The sequence below is a fragment of the Onychostoma macrolepis genome, chromosome 06 (genome assembly GCF_012432095.1).
Source record: "Onychostoma macrolepis isolate SWU-2019 chromosome 06, ASM1243209v1, whole genome shotgun sequence".
Lineage (NCBI taxonomy): Eukaryota > Metazoa > Chordata > Actinopteri > Cypriniformes > Cyprinidae > Onychostoma > Onychostoma macrolepis.
In genome coordinates, this window is record NC_081160.1 from 26,437,197 (window position 1) to 26,458,459 (window position 21,263).

The following is a 21,263-nucleotide window of genomic DNA, read 5'->3' on the forward strand; positions in this document are numbered from 1 at the left end:
TAACATTGTATACATGTTAGTGAAAAGGCCTCTATTTAATGTTTTCTCCCCATTGTAATTATACTAATAATTTGAATTAAAAGTTGAGTTGACAGTATTTTATATTTTATTTAAAACTCAATAAGTTTGTATAAAACCTAATGATCATGTTCTCCAGCATTTTAATCCAAAGTTGTCAAAGTTTCCCTGACAGTTGCTCTGTTTGGTCACCAAAACGTTGACTTGTCATAACTTTTAAAAAACAATTTTCTTGCATTTTCATGTTGCTGTTTGGTTGCTAGTGTGTTCTGGATGGTACTGTCCCATGTCAAAAGAGCCCACCTTCAATGTCTGCAAGGGTTTGCAGTAGTTTGCCAAGTGAAAAATGTAGGTGTGATCACTAGTAGTGTTCATTTTATCCTGTTTATAGTATCTGATATACAATATGTTTAGTATTTACTTCATTTGTGTAAATGTCAGCACATAAAAGCTTGCATGAAGCTTTAGTGGCGTGTCAAAAAGGCTCAAAACATTTCGACAGCTTCAAGCTGCCCCCCGTCTCTCCTTGCTGTCTAGGTGTCAGTAAACAGTGTGTCCCTCTCCACTGGACACCAGTCACACATTATGACGTCCCCAAGGCTTCCTGCTAACAAACACCCGCCCCCACACACACACACATTTCCTCACCCATACACAATCCTTTGGGAATAAATTCAACCCTGCAGGAATACACTGCCACTCATTCCTAACAACAAAACAACTGATTATGTGCTAGGCTCCTAGGCTAAGGCTTAGGAGACTCAGGAGCTGTGCTTAGCGCCGTCTGCCTCGCATTATGTCTGTAAATGAAATTTCTTAAAGCAGTCACCAAACACAAATTGTATTTAAGCAGTTTACATCTATTGCATTGGACCCTGATTGTGGAATATTGAATAGTTCAACAGCTTATTAATAAAAACAAGATTTTTGCAGGTTGCTGTTTGGTAGCTAGTGTTCTGGATAGATTCTAATAAAATAGGCATATTTTATTCAAAAAAATACTATATGACATCAACATGCTTTTATCATTCTTACAATCGCCGCCAGAATGTCCAACTTTGATGAAATTATTTTTCCTCAACAGTTCTCCTCACAAAATGAAATTCATTTAAAACACAAATTTAACAGCAAAGCTAATGTTTTCTGTTAGTTTAAGCACAAACTAAGAAAATAAAACCAAACTTTGTGGCAATAATTAAGACCAAACTGAACATGGTGTGTGTTTATGGTGCATGTCGGCAATGTTGTCTTGGAGGCGGAGGGGCGTGGTGGAGACGATATTATCGGATATCGCAATTTTTAAGGTGATTATCGATAAGATATTTTTGACATATTGCCCAGCCCTAGTCCCAAAGCAATGTTTACAGCATTTTTTAGGTTTATTTTTATTTTATTTGTTTTGAATTTTATTATTGTTTTTATAATTTAAAATATAAGGATATTTTGTCCCTACATATTTACTTCAATTATTTAGCTTTATTTTTTTAATATTATATTTCATGTTTGTTTTAGATTTTCTATTGTATTTTATTTTTGAGAATTTGTTATTTTATTTATTTTTATAATTAAACAGAGTGGTACTTTACAGCAATATAATTATTTTACTTTCTCATTCAAGATGAGACCGTTTTCCTGATCTCATGTTTTTCATGTGACAGACCACCTGTTGCAAAACGTGAAGACACATTTTGACTTTGTACGTGTTATTTTCATTTTGGTGGTTTAATATGAGAATTATTTAATACATTTGCCAACACATTTTTTTTTTTTCTGGAGAAAAAAAAACATCCTGGATAACCCTGATTATATTTTTTTTTTCACTGTTAGACATTTTCACACACAAGCAGTATGTGTTATTTTCATTTTGATGGTTTAATATGAGGATTATTTAATATATTCGCTATCACATGCTGGAGAGAAAAAACACCCTGCATAACCCTGATTATATACAGTGGGTACGGAAAGTATTCAGACCCCCTTAAATTTTTCTCTGTTATATTGCAGCCATTTGCTAAAATCACTTAAATTCATTTTTTTCCTCATTAATGTACACACAGCACCCCATATTGACAGAAAAACACAGAATTGTTGACATTTTTGCAGATTTATTATAAAAGAAAAACTGAAATATCACATGGTCCTAAGTATTCAGACCCTTTGCTCAGTATTTAGTAGAAGCACCCTTTTGATCTAATACAGCCATGAGTCTTTTTGGGAAAGATGCAACAAGTTTTTCACACCTGGATTTGGGGATCCTCTGCCATTCCTCCTTGCAGATCCTCTCCAGTTCTGTCAGGTTGGATGGTAAACGTTGGTGGACAGCCATTTTTAGGTCTCTCCAGAGATGCTCAATTGGGTTTAAGTCAGGGCTCTGGCTGGGCCATTCAAGAACAGTCACGGAGTTGTTGTGAAGCCACTCCTTCGTTATTTTAGCTGTGTGCTTAGGGTCATTGTCTTGTTGGAAGGTAAACCTTCGGCCCAGTCTGAGGTCCTGAGCACTCTGGAGAAGGTTTTCGTCCAGGATATCCCTGTACTTGGCCACATTCATCTTTCCCTCGATTGCAACCAGTTGTCCTGTCCCTGCAGCTGAAAAACACCCCCACAGCATGATGCTGCCACCACCATGCTTCACTGTTGGGACTGTATTGGACAGGTGATGAGCCTGTTTTTCTCCATACATACCGCTTAGAATTAAGGCCAAAAAGTTCTATCTTGGTCTCATCAGACCAGAGAATCTTATTTCTCACCATCTTGGAGTCCTTCAGGTGTTTTTTAGCAAATTCCATATGGGCTTTCATGTGTCTTGCACTGAGGAGAGGCTTCCGTCGGGCCACTCTGCCATAAAGCTCCACCAGTCGGGGCTTCATGGCAGAGTGGCCCGACGGAAGCCTCTCCTCAGTGCAAGACAAATGAAAGCCCGACTGCATCTCTGGAGCTCAGCCACAGTGATCTTTGGGTTCTTCTTTACATCTCTCATCAAGGCTCTTCTCCCCCGATAGCTCAGTTTGGCGGATGGCCAGCTCTAGGAAGGGTTCTGGTCGTCCCAAACGTCTTCCATTTAAGGATTATGGAGGCCACTGTGCTCTTAGGAACCTTAAGTGCAGCAGAAATTTTTTTGTAACCTTGGCCAGATCTGTGCCTTGCCACAATTCTGTCTCTGAGCTCTTCAGGCAGTTCCTTTGACCTCATGATTCTCATTTGCTCTGACATGCACTGTGAGCTGTAAGGTCTTATATAGACAGGTGTGTGGCTTTCCTAATCAAGTCCAATCAGTATAATCAAACACAGCTGGACTCAAATGAAGGTGTAGAACCATCTCAAGGATGATCAGAAGAAATGGACAGCACCTGAGTTAAATATATGAGTGTCACAGCAAAGGGTCTGAATACAGCTTTCCTGTAGCTCAAATAGTAGCGCATGGTGCTAGCAACGCCAAGATCATGGGTTCAATTCCCAGGGAAAGCAAGAGCTGATAAAATGTAAAAACTGTAACTTGAATGCAATGTAAGCCGCTTTGGATAAAAACGTCTGCTAAATGCATAAATGTACTTAGGACCATGTGATATTTCAGTTTTTCTTTTTTAATAAATCTGCAAAAATGTCAACAATTCTGTGTTTTTCTGTCAATATGAGGTGCTGTGTGTACATTAATGAGGAAAAAAAATGAACTTAAATAATTTTAGCAAATGGCTGCAATATAACAGAGTGAAAAATTTAAGGGGGTCTGAATACTTTCCATACCCACTATATATATATATATATATATATATATATTTTTTATTTTTTTTTTTTTTATTATTATTATTTTATTTATTTTTTTCACTGTTAGACATCATGTGAGATGTTCCAGATGTTTTCAGTAGAAGCCAGTTTGTTTATTTTTGAATTCAATTTAAACCTTGTGACTGTTAATTTTGTTCTTTTTCTAAGCCTAAATACGAGCAATAGTATAGCGATATGCTTCCTTTGCAGGATATCTTGTGCATGAGACACAAGTTAGCAGTCAAGCCAAGGACAAAGTATTTGTGTTAATGGAGAGATGTTAATAATAATAATAGACCATCTCTTGGCTTCTGGCTATTTTAGATTCACCGCAAAGACTCAACAAGGTGTCATCTCTTTGTCTTTTGTCCTCCATTCCTTGTTTTACCATCCAATGTCCTTGCATGTCCATAAAGCACAGAATACAAGAGAATCTTAGAGGTCGCGTCTGATCGGAGCTGTCAGCTCTCTTCTAAGATGCGTATTCCTCATCGCTAGATTTGGCATTATGGTTATGAGTAAATGTTTGTGTGTGCGACTGACTTGAGGAGTGCCCCGAAATGTGCAGCGTAGACCCAAATCGAGCCTTCCATGCTGCCACAGTCAGGTCGGATCAGTCACGCACAAGCATTTGAGCGGCTGCTACCTCCACCTCAGCCTCCGAGCCTCTCTGCATTCAGACGCCGTCTGCATCATTCAGCCTTATTCTCCGTATTACTCAATAACTATGTTTAGTGTGGGAATCTAATGCGGCTGACCTCCATTTGCTAATGGAGCTCAGCCCTTTCAGGTGTAGCGAACGCTGAAATCACTTCTTTTCTGCTCTGCCGCTAACAATGGGCATGATGGCATCTGCCCCGGAGTCGCGTGGCGGTGAGAGCACAGAGCATGTGCACTCTGTCTGGTCCTGTTAGGAGAAAAGAAGATGCGATATTCTGGAGGCCTTAAGCGAAGAGCTTCTCAGACTGCTGCTGTGTTTTCTGATTTCTCCTGCTCTTTCAGGTTCTCTCTTCTCGGTTCTTACTGCGACTGTCAACACAAGGCCAGACAGTAAATGCTGCACTCGGACAGTCCATACAGTGGATAGTTTCTCTCTAAGGAGGACATAAATGGAGATTGGAGGGTCAGTTTAAAAATGGTTAGACTAGGTCACAACATTTTAATGTCATTACTAGCAGAATTACAATGAAGTCGTGCATTTACATTTAACGTTATTCATTCATTTGGATTCTGTTATCCAAAGAGATTTACAAATGAGGAATGCAACGAGATTCATCAAAAAGTGGCAATTAAAATGAGAAGTGCTAGTAATACAAAGTTTCAGACATCATTAAGAACTCTACAAGCTAAAACAAGGAGAGATTTGGGAATAGTTAAAGCATAGTTTGTTTGTTTCTTTTTGCTCTCAGCAGGATGCAGTTAAGTGCTGACAGAAGAGATTAATTTTCAGTGGTTTCTTGAATACCAGGGATTTGGTGTTTTGGATAGAGTTGGGAAGATCATTCCACCAGCATGGAACGGTGAATGAAAATGTTCTGGAAAGTGATTTTGTGAATGTATAAATAAATTTTTTTACAAAATGTGCTGAAGATTGACTGTCTGAAGTCTTTCTTAAAAATGTTGACATAATATTAATACTGGTTATTATTAGTTTTGCTGCTTACAATTTATGTGGAAAATGATTGTTGTTGTTGGTTTATTCTTTGATGAATCGAAAATTCAAAAGAGCAGTATTTATTTAAAATCTATTGTAACATTATAAATGACTTAACTGTCATTTTTCATCACTTTATTGCTTACTTATTGAATAAAAATATTACTTTATTAAAATATCAAAAGTATTCATTTATATTTTGTTATGAAATATTTCTTGAGTACTATATCAGCATATTTTCGAAGAATTATGTGACACTGAAGGCTGTAGTAATGGCTATGGAAAATCAAGCTTTGCCATCACAGGAATAAATGGCATTTGAAAATATAATAATAAAAAAGAAAATAATTATATTTAATTGTAATAATAGTTCGCAATATTACAGTTTTACTGTATTTCTGATCAAATAATTGCAGCTTTGGTGACAATATGTGACCCTGGACCACAAAACCAGTCATAAGTCGCACAGGTATATTTGTAGCGTTAGCCAACAATACATTGTATGTGTCATGCCCCTGGACTGTTTTGTTGTGTTTTTGCTCCCCATGTGTTCCCTGTGACCCAGTTTTTCCCGTCTTGATTGTTTATTTGATTCCAGGTGTGTCCCCTTAGTTCCCTCGTTATCCTGTCATTATAAGCCCCAGTCCATTCAGTTCATGTTTGTCGGTCTTTGAGTGTCTACCCTGCCTGTGATCTGTGTTCCCCTTCGAATTAAATACTCTCCTTTTGTGAATTCCTCGTCTCCTCGTTCCCGTGCTTCCCTTGAGTTGTGACAGTATGGGTCAACATTATCAATTTTTCTCTTATGCCAAAAATCATTAGGATATAATATATAGGATAGGAAGTAAAGATCATGTTCCATGAAGATATTTTGTAAATTTCCTACCGTAAATATATAAAAACTTAATTTTTGATTAGTAATATGCATTGCTAAGGACTTCATTTGGACAACTTTATAGGCAATTTTCTCAATATTTTTTTTTTTTTTTTGCACCTACTTTAGTTGTATCTGTGCCAAAAATGTCCTATCCTAAAAACCATACATCAATGGAAAGCTTATTTATTCAGCTTTCAGGTGATGTATAAATATCAATTTCGGAAAATTTACCCTTATGGGTTTTGTGGTCCAGGGTCACATATGAGAGTTCATATGAGAGTTCTTTCAAAAACATTAAAAAAAGAGTATAATTATTCCAATCTTTTGACTCATAGTGTATGTATATTTAAACTTGATTGCAATACTGCTAGTAATTATTTTTACTTGCAGGGTGGTGATTGATTGTCATATCTTTTTTGAAGTATATTGCAGTTATTAAATGTGCTTAAATGAATAGTTGACACTTGCCATTGACTTTCATAATATGGATTAATAAATCCATAATATTCATAAAAATATTGTGGAAGTCATTGTCTATCGTAAACTGATTGTTTACCAGCATTCTTCAAAATATCTTCTTTTGTGTTCAACAGAAGAAAGAAATTCATACAGGTTTAGACCAACTTGAGAGTGAGTGAATGATGACCGAATTTTCTTTTTTTGGGTGAACTATCCCTTTAAAAAGTCCTCATTTACAAACTGGAAGCAACCTTTATTCTTTGATCACTGTTGTTTTTATGATTTATTTATTTACTTAATTATTAATTAATCAATTACAACTTTTTTCATATATTTGCCAAGCGGTAAGCTTGTGTAATCCCAGCCTCAATGATTAAATATGCATACTGTTGTCACAACAAGTCTCACATGTATTATTAACAGGCGATGATCAGGCAGCTGTGATGCTATTAAAATTCATCAAGAGCATTCGCATCGATAATGTGCGATTAAGAGGCAGATATGTGCATCTTTTCATAAAGCTTTATTTCCTGCTTGCGGCATGACAGAGCGTAAAAATAATGAATGGATCTCTTTGATTGGAACTGAGACTGGTGTTTGCGGTGATAGATGGTTTATTTTGTCTGCAGATATGTCTTTTCTTTCTGTTTCTTTACCAGTGTAATAATGGTTTCTTACCGCTAAAATGAAATATGATAGTCAGATTTTTTTTTTTTTTTCAAATACTTCCTACACCAGTGTTTTCCCCTCGTTTTCCCCCAGGCTTCCATGGCTGGTGCAAATTGGAAGGAGAGGGATTGTTGTCAGATAGACCGTTTATAGTATTCAGGCGGGCACTATGACCTAGCCTAAAGTCTAAAACATCTATTTTCTAATTGCAGTTCCAGTACTGTCACACATCAGTAGTGCTTGTGTAAGCACATTAGATCATTTGTCTTTGAGCCAGATTACACTGTCACCTTCATCATGTCCAGTTAATGGCAAGAAAAAGTACAAAACAAATTGATTTAATTTAATTTAATTTTTTGGTCATGGATATGTTAATAACTGCTTATAGTCATTGTTTTGCTAATTTATATTTAGAATTGCTTGCTCAAAAATCTGAACAAACCTCTAACCAAAAATATTTTTTTGTGTGTTTGTGCTCTCTTTGTGCTATAAACATGAATGATACCTCAAATTAAGTGGTTTTCTGAGGAGAGGTGTGTTATTTATTTATTTATTTTTTGAGTGATCAGACTTCCAGTTTTTCACTCACAGATAATCAAATGTTCAAAAGTTTGGGGTCAGTAAGATTTGTTTAATGTTTATAAATGAATTATCTTCTGCTCACTAACAGTGCATTTATATGATCAATTTTATAGTAAAAAGAGTAATATAATGAATATTATTATAATTTAAAATAATTGTCTCCTGTTTTAATACATGTACATTACTTTAATACTTTACATTGTCTATTTTAAAATGTCTAATCTAATTTGCTGATTTGATGGTCAAGAAATGAAAAAAGAAAAAAAAAACTTGCTGGCCCTGAAAGTTTTGAATGGTGGTGTACCTAAAATTTAAACAGAATTGAAGAAAAATAAATAATAGGTTTCTCATCTGTCCTGATCCCGTGTGCCATTGTAATCAGGACCTGCAATCATCAGGTAATATCACCCCAAACTCATACTAGAGCTATAGTATTACACCAATCTGCAGATGACATTTAATATATATATTAAAAAATATATGCATCAGCTGTAAAAATGTATTCCTGCAGAAGATGTTAACCCCACCATGGAAAATCTCCAGTTTTGTACAACAGACCTGCCCTTAGAAAGCAAAAATTTGTTTCCTTCATCTTTCTTAATACTCTCCACATGTCCGTACAATTTGCACAAATCTTATACGGTCTATTTTTTCCCTTTTCGTTTTATGTTGACTTCTCTGCTGACTTTCTGCAACCCCAGCATTCTTGGTATAATGCAAACTGAGTTTTGTCAGCATCTGACATTCCCCTCTAGGGACCCTTCAAAGTGAAGAGTCTTGGCTTCTTACACATCAAATTTCAGAGTGAACCTTGAACATTTCACATACTGTATGGAAGATTCTATGTAGCATTTATAATGTTTTTTTAAATCTCTTATTTTGGGGAAAAGCCCAGCTGAGAACCAAGTGCTTTATCAGCAAAGGTTTCATATCAGGGGAAAAATGTGAAAACTTTGTGCTTTGATGTTATATTTTATCTGCTTGGATTTTCTCATTTTGTTGCATTATGTACAAGTTGATTTCTTTTTAGACCTTGATATCAAACCATATGAAAAAACATAAATCTAAGGGTTTGAATAATTGAGGGAAGAAATAATTTGGGTTATGTTAGGGTTGCAACAACAGCTTTTGAGCAACCATATATGACCTTTCTTTGCTAACACAAATCTTTGTTTTGTTTTTAAAAGCAGTGTTAACGCCTGCAGCAGTAGTGGGTTAGCATTTGAAGTTTTTACCTTCGAAATTAATAAAAAATTCAGCATTGTGAGGAATGATTGATTGAATGCATGGATGGCAGGATTTAAGTCAGAAAGCAGATCCTGTTTTGCCATGTGCGATAGCACAAAATCACATTACGCTTTTCAGCTCGTCCTGAGCACCAGATGTCTGCGTGCAGGTATTATATTCCTCGCAAGCGACTTATCAGACATTTTCAAAGCACAGCACTAGCATAAACGAGATTTCAAAAAAGAAATATCAAAATTAACTTCAAGTTGGCACCCTCATGTAAGCTAGCACTGAGCCACAGCTAACTTTAGTGGCTTGTTTACATCTTGCTAGCCTTACTGTTAATTTTCCTGTTAATTAACACTTAAACGTTTAATTAAAACTAAGAGTTTAAGTGCTTAAGCTTGACCATTGCATATTTCTGAAAGTTTTGCTCATCTTTTTTTTATAGAAATACTTCCTTATATTACAGTTGTATATTACAGGAATGATGTTAGCTTAGCGCTCAGGGTTCATGGGGAAACCAAGCCGCTCAAGCCCCTTCTGTGCGCGAGATAGCCGAAGCCCACAGCTATGGATCAGATCAAACTGTGATAAATGACCAGGGCTCAGGCAGGAATCCTTCAAGACTGTTTTGTTTAATTAGCTAACGAGTGAGTGGGTTTGATTGGGCTAAGCCGGGGAGATGCTATGTGCCTGTCGATTAAATGCGCTGCTGGGGAGCCAAAAGCCTTGGCTGAGTAGAACATTACAACGTTCTGCAAATGGATTTATCATTAACGGCGCAAATGGAAAGCTCACATGCCAACATGTCTAACCTCAGAGTGGTTTGGTTGAATAAGATGTAGGTATGTGCCACAGAAACATGGTGACAGGAAATGCACATCGGTTTATTAATGCTTCAGTGCATTGTTCTTCCACAGATGCGGTTAGATGCTTATTAGATTGACAGCTGATTTCTTTATTGCTGTTTTTAGCAGCAATTAGATTTCGACTTATGCAAAGCCATTATAAAAGCACTCCTTTTAGTTTAGAGCCTTTCTCCAATTACAAACATGTACTATTCTAGCAATTTCATGTAAAAAGTCAGCAGTTGAATTACTATCAGAAAGCGCTTCCTCTGAAAGGAAAATTTCCTTTATTGTTTTGATTCACATATGGATAATAGAGAAATGTTGGGTTCACCTTGCGCTTTTTGTGGCTCATACTTGATGGTGGAACTTGGAGAATGACAGGGATTGTAGGTAATTGAATCAGCAAAAGGCAAAACAATTGTAACTCCTGGAGGTCAGCTTTGAAACTGTTTTTCTGTGCTAGTATAGAAACCGACCACTGACAGATGTGACATTAAGTGTATGCTGACATTTCGAGGAGAGGAACGGCCAATGAGAATGCTACACCTTCAAAGTCTGGTCAACAGCACTCCTCTCAGAGTTGAAACTGTTTTATTTCTTTGTCTGATATAGTGTGAAATAGTGTGTTGAAAACTATGTAACTGGAAATGACTGCATTACTATTTCCAGCTTGAGCTAGAATAAGAATAAATTTAAAAATGAATGAATAAATAATTAACAAACAAACAAACAATATTTTTCTTAAATAAAAGGAAACCTAATTTGGATTCTAATATTACTTTCATGACAATTAAGTACATTTCCATCTCAATTATAAAAATAAAAAAAATCTGTTAAATTCAAATAATATATATATTTTTTAAACTGCATCATAAATCTTAATGAAAATCATTATTTCTGGATATAAAATATTTTTAATTACAATAAACTAAATACAACAGACCTAGAATAAATAGTAATGTGATTTGTCCTTAAATTTTAAGTATTCTATACTTTAAATTTATTTTACAATGTACCATTTTTGTCATATTACTGTGATGTGAAACATATGTATTGTTCACATTATAGTGGGCTAGTAAGAATTGGATTGTCATGAAAATAATGTCAGTAGTCCTAAAAATAGGCGTCATATTATTTTGGCAGAACAAGGACATCTCTTGACAGTTTTTGTGAGATTCGCCCAATTACGATAGCTGGACATTTCCATTCATCTGTTGTTAAGATTTCTTTGTTGTTATCATTAAAAGCTCTCTGCTTTAATGAATTAGCTTACTTGTCACCTGATTATTCATTAACTGGCCAATGTCAATGAATAGCGCTCTGGATTTTTGAACATTGGTTACATACGACCACTTTCCCACTTGACTAGAGGCCAACTAATCACAGGGCACTGGTTATCCTTTCTGTCATTAATTCTCACCCCCTAAGCCACACAACCCTCCTCAGGCTGATTAATTTTCACCCTAGCATGTAGCCCCAATGCTAATTTAGTAACTCTAGGGAGGCGCAGATTCATGAGCAGAGCCCACATATGCCATTTAGGCTCTGCTGAGAGAGGAAATGTCACCGTGTACTCTAGTTATGTTTATGCAAATGTAGTTTTCGGGCAGTAGAGTGACCTCTTTCTACTCATGTGTGATGTTGACGGTCTTTTCTCCATCTTTCCTTTTGCCTCTAACAGCTTTGACGTTCTCCTGGATTTTTAATGAGTACCCGTCATTCGTGAAGCAAGATTCTCGTCGGTTCGTGTCCCAGGAGACAGGGAATCTATACATCGCTAAAGTTGAGCCATCTGATGTGGGCAACTACACCTGTGTTGTGACCAATACTGTCACCAAGACACGCGTCCAAGGGCCGCCTACTCCTCTGATACTGCGCAAGGACGGTGAGGATGCTTGTTGGTGCCTCGATATATACCATACATTCAATCCTACATGCATTTACGGAATTACGTAACTAAAAGAAATAAAAAGATGTGAAATATATGAAGAATACAAATTTTATTCAAAGGTTAATAAGCTGTTTCTCTGCAAATTTTAAGATGCTGTGGCAGCATGTTTCGGTGCCTCTAGGCTGGCATTATCAAAGGCCCTCAAACTGAAAGGTCATTTGTCTTAGGCTGATCTAATTGTTGCTTCTCTGTGGATTTACAATTTGATCACACTCATGTTCAAGGGTGATAAAAATAAATTGTCAAAGTCCTAATAGACAAACGGAATCTAATTTATCTGACTGATAGCATGAAATAAACTTCTTTCAAACCACTCTGTATTTTTTATGAGAGGTAGACCTAATGGTTTTTCGGTGATTGATTTTAAAGAAAAAAAAGGATTAACAACCATTCTAGTTTTAAAGAGTGAATTATGATAGACGTAAGTAATTGCCTTTTAATTAAGCAATAATCCTAACAATATTCTTATTTATTTTAATATTTCATTATTTTTTGCCTTGCCTCCACCTAGACTTTATATTAACTTTTACATGATTATCTAAAAAGTAGTCTTAATTGGTGTCATTAAAAAACCATATTTGAGAATTTTAAGGAAAACATGTCTTTTTGTTTTCACAATAGGCGTTAATTAACTGCTGACAAATGTATTGCTTTAGTTAGTTCAGTGTTTATTCTTTTTTTTCCTCTCCAAGATATGTGATAAATATATTAGTAAAAGTTTCATTTTTTTAGGTTTTTAAGATCAAAACTGTCCTCAATCATATTTATGTCCTTTTCACCAAAATTTTAAAGCTCATTTAAATGCAAATGCACTCACATATATAACATTTTTGTATACAGTATATACATTCAAAAGTTTGGGGTCAGCAAGTTTTTAAAGAGAGAAATTAATACATTTATTAAGCAGTGACACATTAAATGAATCAAAATTAACAATAATGCTGAACTTTCTATTCATTAAAATATGAAAAAAAATGTATCACATTTTCCAAAAACATATTAAGCAGAACAACTGTTTTCAACACTGATAATAAGAAATGTTTTTGAGCACCAAATCAGCATACTAGAATGATTTCTGAAGGGCACTGAAGATGTTGAAATATTTTTTTTATTGCAGTTTTATTATATTTGTCTCTCAAAAACATTTAAAAAATCTTACTGTCCCCAAACTTAGCCTTGTATATTCAGTATATGTACATACAGTATATACCACAATTCGAGCAAGACACCAGTTGGACCTCAAAAAGGAAACTACAGTTTTATATTTATATATTTTCCATTTTTAAGGTCCACCTGACTGAGATGCAACCGATGCCTTGTCTGAATTATGCTGTAAAACATGCTTTATAAAAGCCTGATGTTTCTATCGGTGGTGTATGACCAACATGAGCCGCTCAATGACTACTGTCACAGTGTGATCTCCAGGCACAATTTCAAACCCCATTGTACATGTCTCTTTACCTGGGATGCTACAGAAGGAGATGATTGCCTCTCTTCAACCCTTCCCATTTGGCAGCGCTGACATAAACGGCCAGCGTTAGACATTACAGATAAGCATCTCTTTGAGTCCCTCAGACAGCTTAGTCGCTAGTCCGATAGCACACCTCACAAAAACACAGAGGGAGATATCAGGGCTCCCTGCTATCCCAAAAGCCTTTCAGAAGCTACAAAATAAATCATGCAATAATAATGAAAGGGAAAATAAAAGATTGGCTGCTTTTGGAATTGCAGTTTCAGATGGAGTAATTGATACCTTTTGTTGGAAATAATTGCGATTTTTGCTTGTCGATTGAGTGTTTCTTTTTTGTAGGTGTTATGGGAGAATATGAGCCAAAGATTGAAGTGCAGTTTCCAGAGATTGTTCAAGTGGCCAAAGGTTCAACCGTGCGTCTGGAGTGTTTTGCACTGGGGAAGTAAGTATTACAAAGATCTACTCAGTAGAAAGAGAATGTAATCAGTCTTTGAATTACTTTTTGCGTTTGTGTTTGCAACTTAGTCCAGTACCGTCCATAAGTTGGCATCGGGTTGACGGAGTCCCATTCGCCCGTAAAGTGGATGTAAGGAAAACCAGCGGTGTGATGGAAATCCCTTACTTCCAGCAAGAAGACGCGGGAACGTACGAATGTGTGGCGGAAAACACCAAAGGAAGAAACTCTGTGCAGGGAAAGCTATCTTTCTTTGGTAAGTTGTCTTGAGCTGCATGAATATTTGAACACCGAAAGCTGCATGTCATGCCCATTGAAGTGAAGGACATGATGCAGGACTCTGCCTTTACAGCCGTCAACCCTGACCAGCAGAAAATCAACTTACGGCCGGATGTTGTACTTTAACAGTGCATCAAAATGATTAAAGCCTCCCGGATGTGATGGCTCTAATATTTTTATCCAGATTAAAAAGATGAGAGGGTGACCTTGAGCCTGACCTTCTGTTTGTGTGTGTGTGTGTTCCGTTCTACCAGATGGCACTGTGATTGGGATCCAATTTGACTCCAGATCAAAGCTGTTAAATTTACTATACTTAGATGAGGGGCACATATGCCAGGAAAACACTCAGCAGAGCAGCATCTGGATCTATGATGACTTCTGATTTTTTTGTGTTTATCAAAAAATTGTTGTTGATTTTAAAACATATTTGGAGACTCTGGACCCAAATGAAGATGTTCAGAATTAAAGGCTCAGTAGAGCTTGCTTGTTTTGCGTTATGGTCATGAATGATACATGACATTGTGTGGCTTATTAGGAGAAGCTATTATTTTGTAAGGAATAGGATTTATAGTTTTCACCTAACACATGATAAATGCCATAGACTTGCATTAAAGACAGGACTCGAGGCTCTTTGGACCTAAACAACTATCTAGCCTAGCAACTAGTAAGTTCAATCAAAATGGTTCATAGCAAAAGCAGTCTTAGAGTTATTTTCCATGAATGAGTTCAAAATGTTTAATTTAATTGTCTGTTGTCCTGTTTGAATTTTTAGTACAACAGTTTTTCAAAAATCTTAAAAAGATGTATTAACAAAATACAAATGAAATACTATTCTTCTTGTGTTCTTTTGGTGAAAAAATAGAATGGAAAATATGGCATAACGTTTAACAAGATTTTTATATATTTACATATTTTTAATATACTGTATATTAACATGTTTTTTTTTTTACTGTTCAAAAGTTTGGAGTCAGTTAGATTTTTTTTTAAAGATTTTTGAAAGAAGTCTCTTGTACCTTCTAAGGCTGCATTTATTTGGTCAACAAAAACAGTCATATTTTTTTTTTATATTATTAGAATATATTATTTCAATACCTTTTAAAATACAATTTATTCCTGGGATACCAAAGCTGAATTTTCAGCAGCCATTACTCCAGTCTTCATTGCCACATGTGCCTTCAAAAATCATTCTAAATATTCTATGATTTGGTGTCCAAGTAACATTTCTTAACGTTATCACAGTTGAAAATGGTTGTGCTCCATAATAAGAATTTTTGTTCATTTTTGTAGAAACAGTGATACATTTTTTAGGATTCTTTGATAAATATAAAGTTCATAAGAGTTTTTCATAACATTTTACTGTATATGTATTTACTGTCACTTGTAATCTAGTTAATACATCCTTGGTGGAAAAAAAATAATAATAATTTCCTAAAAAAAAATTCTTACCACAAATTTTTGAACAGTAATGTATATAGTATAAATCAAGTTATTCTGTCCTGATGGAAGTCTATTAGATAAAATAGTAAAATAATATACCTGCCACAGCTTTGTATTAGTCGTAAAATCAGTGAGAGAAAAAAAACAAACTTGTAAAAAAAGACATTGAATATTAAAACATGGAAATCCCTTTTACCTTCAACCCACTTCTGTTTACCAGTGCAAATTGGCATGAATTGTAAAAATGAGACCCCAATGGCTAGGCCTGGGTTTCTAGCAAGTGTATCGCGACTCAGAGGCTTATGAAGAGAAGCATATTAAATATGGACTTTAAAATGAAGGGTTCATAACCTTCTCCCTTCACCGCCGTGTTGGCTCCGCGGCATTGTTCATACAAGACAGCTACCTATTAAGTAAGTACCTGTAGGCTAGAGAGCAGTGGGATTTATCCTCCCCTTATGGGATCTTGCACTGGCTCTAATGCTGTACCTGCATGCCCAGTGGCCCATTTACAGGAATAGTCTGCAAGGAGCTCACTGAATGTTTTATTATTCTTGTTGTCTCATTGTTTATATTCCAAACAATGTGGAATATGGGGGGACAGGTTCTTAGAAAAGGGAAGTTCTCCTAATGGGCTTCCCAGATGCGCAACGTAGCGGTGATTTATAAATGTATTAATTAGATAAATAGCTTGGGCATATTGTAAAAGCTAATGTAATCCAGCCAAGGAGGCGATTCGTCGTAGGTGTGGTTGTGTTTCACTAATGCTCTCGCTCCTCAGCTCTAATGCCCCATTCTGTTTAGGAGAGACTTGATATTTATGATAATTCGCCTCGGTTTTCGCTTCGCTTCTGCTGTTCTTCAATCGTTTCCACCCCCATCTCACCTCTTCTCCTGTGTATAAGTCAACTGCAGTATAAGGAGAAGGAGACAGACCTTTAACGTCTGGTTAAACTGGATTGCCTGAGGTTACTGAATATGACGAGAAATATCTCACACTAAACCGGCATTGATCTCATCAACAAAATCATTGATGAAAATGGTTCATGAAAAGATTTTAGATTTTGTCAATGATAACAAAGACAAAATGTGCATAATAAAAAGGTCATTTTTGAATTATATTAATGTGATAATTAAATGATTTGAAGTGTTGATGAAAATATAGCATCGCAGGATATTAACAATGCACTAACAATTGCTTGACGGAGAAGAACATGGACAGTTTTTGTTAATATAGATACATTTTAAAAATAACACAGTACTGATCGAAAGTTTGGGGTCAGTAAGATTGTTTTTAAAGAAATGTATACTTTGATTCAGCAAGGACACAAAAAATTGACTAAAAGTTATGGGAAAGACTTTTAGATTGTTGCAAAAAATTATTCAAATCAAATAAAATAAATGCTGTTCTGAATTTGATATTCATTGATTCTTTGATATTCAAAGTTGAACAGCGCAACCATTTTAACACTGATAGAAATGATTAATGAGATATTACTTAAGCACCATTTCAGCATATTGTAATGATTTCTGAAGGATCATGTAACTTTTATAATATATTAAAATAGAAAATCACTCTTTTTACTGTATTTTTGATCAAATAAATGCAGACTTTGTGAGCATTCTTTCAAAAACATTTTAAAACATTTGCCGAACTCAAACGTTTAAATGGTAAATAGTTGATTTTATTTCCCAGTTTCTTGTCAACTAAATGTCATTTGAGTAATTTGTCTAAAATGAATAAATATTACATATGGCATAATGGAAAAGTGTTGACAATTTAATGGATATTTTCATTACAAAACAAAAACCGTGACTTAAAGTGTAAAATTTGGTCAAATTGAACTCTGCAAATTAAGGTTTCAGTGTGATTTGAGCCAAATATATTTTTTTTGATGGTTTGACATATCTAATTGAAAGTTTTGAGACTGTGGTCTTTCCCCATTCAAGTCAATAGGACTGTAATCCTATTAACTATATCAGGTGTCAGCTAAAATGGCCACGAGTGAACTGACTTTGGCCGCATTCATCTACCAGTTATCACTCATTCTATGCTTTAAGCTATTTGTAATTATTTACAACACATCTTAAAGCCACAGAAGGCCTGAAAAAAGCAGCGACGGGTTGACGTTTATCCTGTTCACAGCTCTGGGATTCTTCAATGGCAGGATTAGCCTACGGACAGACCTCTTGACTTACCACTCAGATCTCTCTCTCCCTTCCCCTCTATTTCTGTCTCTGTGTCTTATTCTCTTCCCCAACGTTTTTTCGTTTTGCCAGCCAGGTGATAAAAATCTGTAATCTTATTTTGAAGTCCCATGGAATTAGGCCTACGAGACATTCGTCAGCAGAGCGGGGGAATGAGGCGATCAATAAGTGTATCTCATGTTTATCACTTCCACTGGCAGCAGCAAAGCAGGAGGAGACACTCAAAGCCTTTCATTCTTTCTGCTTGCGTTGGCTTGATTAGCAATTGCCCTCAAATGTTTTTGTTGCCTTCATTAGTCCTGTTCTTTGCTAAGCTATGAAGATTGTGTATCTGGTACACATATAAAGAGATGTTTTGTGTGTATGAATGGGGTCACTTCATACATTTTAGCATTTGTTTTTCCAACGTACTGTGTTAGTCAAGGTTTTTATGCATCAAAACAGTAATTTCATTTTACTTGACCACTTTTCACCCCATATCTAATCCTTAAAATTAATTGATTGTGCTGCTGTACATTTATTAAAGAAATCATTCACCTAACATGAAAACTCAAAAACCAAACAAAAGGGGATTTCTGAAGAATATCACGGCCATATACTGAAAGGAGAATGAGTCTGTCAAGGGACAAAATGACAAAAAGTCTTACTGGACTAGAAAATTTAAGGAAAGTTTGGATTTTCTTGATATGAACACTTTAAAGAGACATAACAAATGGTTTGAATGTAGTATTTGGCAGGTAGGGTTGCGTTTAAGATCATTTAAGTTTCACAAAATGGTTCTTACATCCAGAGTTTCCCTACACAGAAAAACAGATGTTCTTCCATAGAGTACATTATGATTGCTAGGGACACAGAAAACATCTATCTATCATAATCACAGTATGCCACTGAATAAGCGTTCAGTTGGTATTAAGGATGCTGAGAGCTCGTTTTGACCTCTCTACCTCTCATTCCTCTCAAGTTTGACTTGTGGGCGTGAAATGTTGAGAGTGATTGTGTGCCCTGTGGGCAAGGCTAAGTCAGGCCCTGACTGCTTACTCTCATTTAAACAGTGGGGTTTAAAAGTCAATACTCTCCCAGTGAGTGCGAGATAGACTGAGTGGCAGTGACTAAGGGATCCAGGCAGCACTAGTGGATGGTTGACAGTTTGTTACTTAAATGTGGCTGTTTTTTTTAATAAAAAACCTACAGTTCAGCAAAAAAATTAAAACCGTTATCATTTGCTATTGTGTCGTTGTATCAAACCTGTTTGACTTTCTTTTGAAGGATTGTCGTCACTCTTTACAATGCAATTATTGCCTAAAGGATTGAGGCTTTTCAAGCTTCGAAAGGATGCAAAAGCACCACAAAAGCAGTATTGTAACCAAATATTCACAATTTGGTGGGACCCAGTGTTAAAGCGTCAGTGGAGGCTGCTTAAGATGTATTCCAAATCTTCTGGAGTCATACAATGGTTTTGATAGCAATAAAGAGACTAAATTGTAAGCTGTTTTTGCGAACAAATAATTCATTGAATAGATTTGACTCTAAAGAAGAACATCACTACTTCCCATTTCCATTTCCTATGGAAAACAGTCACACTTGTGTTTATATATTTTATTGTTTGTTTGTTTGTTTGTATGCCTTCTAGCCATTCTTATCTGTCCTTTTAGTGTCCTTTTAGGGGAAATGCTCATAAATGAATCTTTAAATGTGCTCTAAGTCAATTATTAACTAGGTTTGAGTTACATGCATTTAAAAGATAAAGATCAATACAGTTTGTTTATAATTAAGCCATAATTTACCCTAATAGTATTGGTTAAGGTAGTTTATGGTACTAGCTTTTAGACAATACTAATATACTAGATGTGCTTTCCTTTCTATACCCATCTAAGTAGAAGTGTGAATCAGTTGCACCAGACTGCTGTTGTTTTCTTATGTGCCATTATTGTGATTACATCAAACCATTTCCCACAGTTCATGGCTCTGATAATGTAAGTCCGCTTTGAAGGACACATAGCAGGTAATAATCAAGGTTAAAGTAATTCTGTGTAGTCATTACCTCTGTTGTTGGTTGTTTCAGCCTCCCCCCAGCTAATTGAGAAGCCTCAGGATGTGCAGAAGGCCATCGATGACTCTCTGGTGTGGGAATGCAAGGCCACAGGGAAACCTAAACCCTCTTACAGGTGGATGAAGAATGGAGAGAACCTGGAGCCCATTGAGGTCAGTTCACCTCTTGACTTTTGCAACAGTAGTAAAAATACTGACAATGACATAATAGAAATTGTATTAAAAATTACAGCTCACCCAAAAATGCAAATTGACTTGCTTTCTTCTGTGGAACACACAAAAAAATAGATCTTAAAGGGATATTTGTCCATGCATGTTGTTTTGGTCCCCACTGACCTTCATTGTATGGCCAAAAACAGTTGAAACATATCATATTCTTTTTTTGTTCTACAGAAAAAAAGCAAATCATAAAGATTTGGAGTAAATGGTAAACCCATATTTTGTATATCAAAATATAGGTTCAGTATTAGAAGAAAGTTAAGAAACTTGTTATTTATTGCCTTGTTTTTAGGTTATATCAGTGATTTGGTAGCAGTCATCACAGTAGATCTGCCAGCCATCTTTATTAACCTTGTGAGACCACTGCTTGAGAGCGTGTTCCTTAATGGTTTTTCTATAACCGTCTAAATCAGAGTGAATCCACTGGAGTACCTGATATGTCATTCTGTGGACCCTCTATATAGGCCACTCCAGAATTATCGAAACAATAGGAATGGACAAAATTGAGAACATAAAAGCTTCCAAATATCCACCACTTGTTCTGGCAATGAGAGGGAATAGCTCCCCAAAAATGCAATAAACTCAAGATGGCAATAGCTAGCAGAAAGCACTAGCAATTCTCTCTAACAACACATTTTAAAGATTGAACCAACATATTTTCATTTCGTACCTCTTCCTTTAGATGCGACTTCTGCAGCCCATTTTGCTTCCATTGTGTGACTTTTCAGGATGTTTAATGTGGAAAAAAGTGCTTGATTTTTATCCATCAGAAATTTATTGGAATATGAAAAATTGGCACTTCAGGTCTTTGCGGTTGAGTTTTGAAGGCTACACCTCTCCTGAAACACCGACAGCACAAAACTTCAGCAGCCTTTGTGAGGTCAAATTAAAAGTCATTTGATGTGGAGCAAGTTATGCCATTTTGATGAAACACAGCCATTTTTTCTTTGGAATAACATGCTCTTATGAATTATGCACAATAAGACCAGTAAAGTGCATTAAGTAAGTAAACAGGACAGTTTTGATTTCATGTCGGCTTTAAATAAGGTGCAGAGAGGAGCATGCTAATTACAGCTCTTCTAATCATCATTAC

At 35.8% G+C, this 21,263-nt stretch overlaps 1 protein-coding gene across 5 annotated transcripts in view; it reads left to right on the plus strand.

Moving 5' to 3' along the window:
* cntn4 (contactin 4) overlaps positions 1–21,263 on the plus strand; it is a 151,823-nt gene that overhangs the window by 80,742 nt on the left and 49,818 nt on the right. For all 5 annotated transcript variants that reach the window (XM_058779014.1, XM_058779009.1, XM_058779011.1 and 2 more), the window contains exons 6-9: positions 11,784–11,987; positions 13,864–13,966; positions 14,050–14,234; positions 19,965–20,104. In XM_058779014.1, the coding sequence (XP_058634997.1) occupies positions 11,784–11,987; positions 13,864–13,966; positions 14,050–14,234; positions 19,965–20,104 (632 nt within the window). The remainder of the gene's footprint in view (positions 1–11,783; positions 11,988–13,863; positions 13,967–14,049; positions 14,235–19,964; positions 20,105–21,263) is intronic.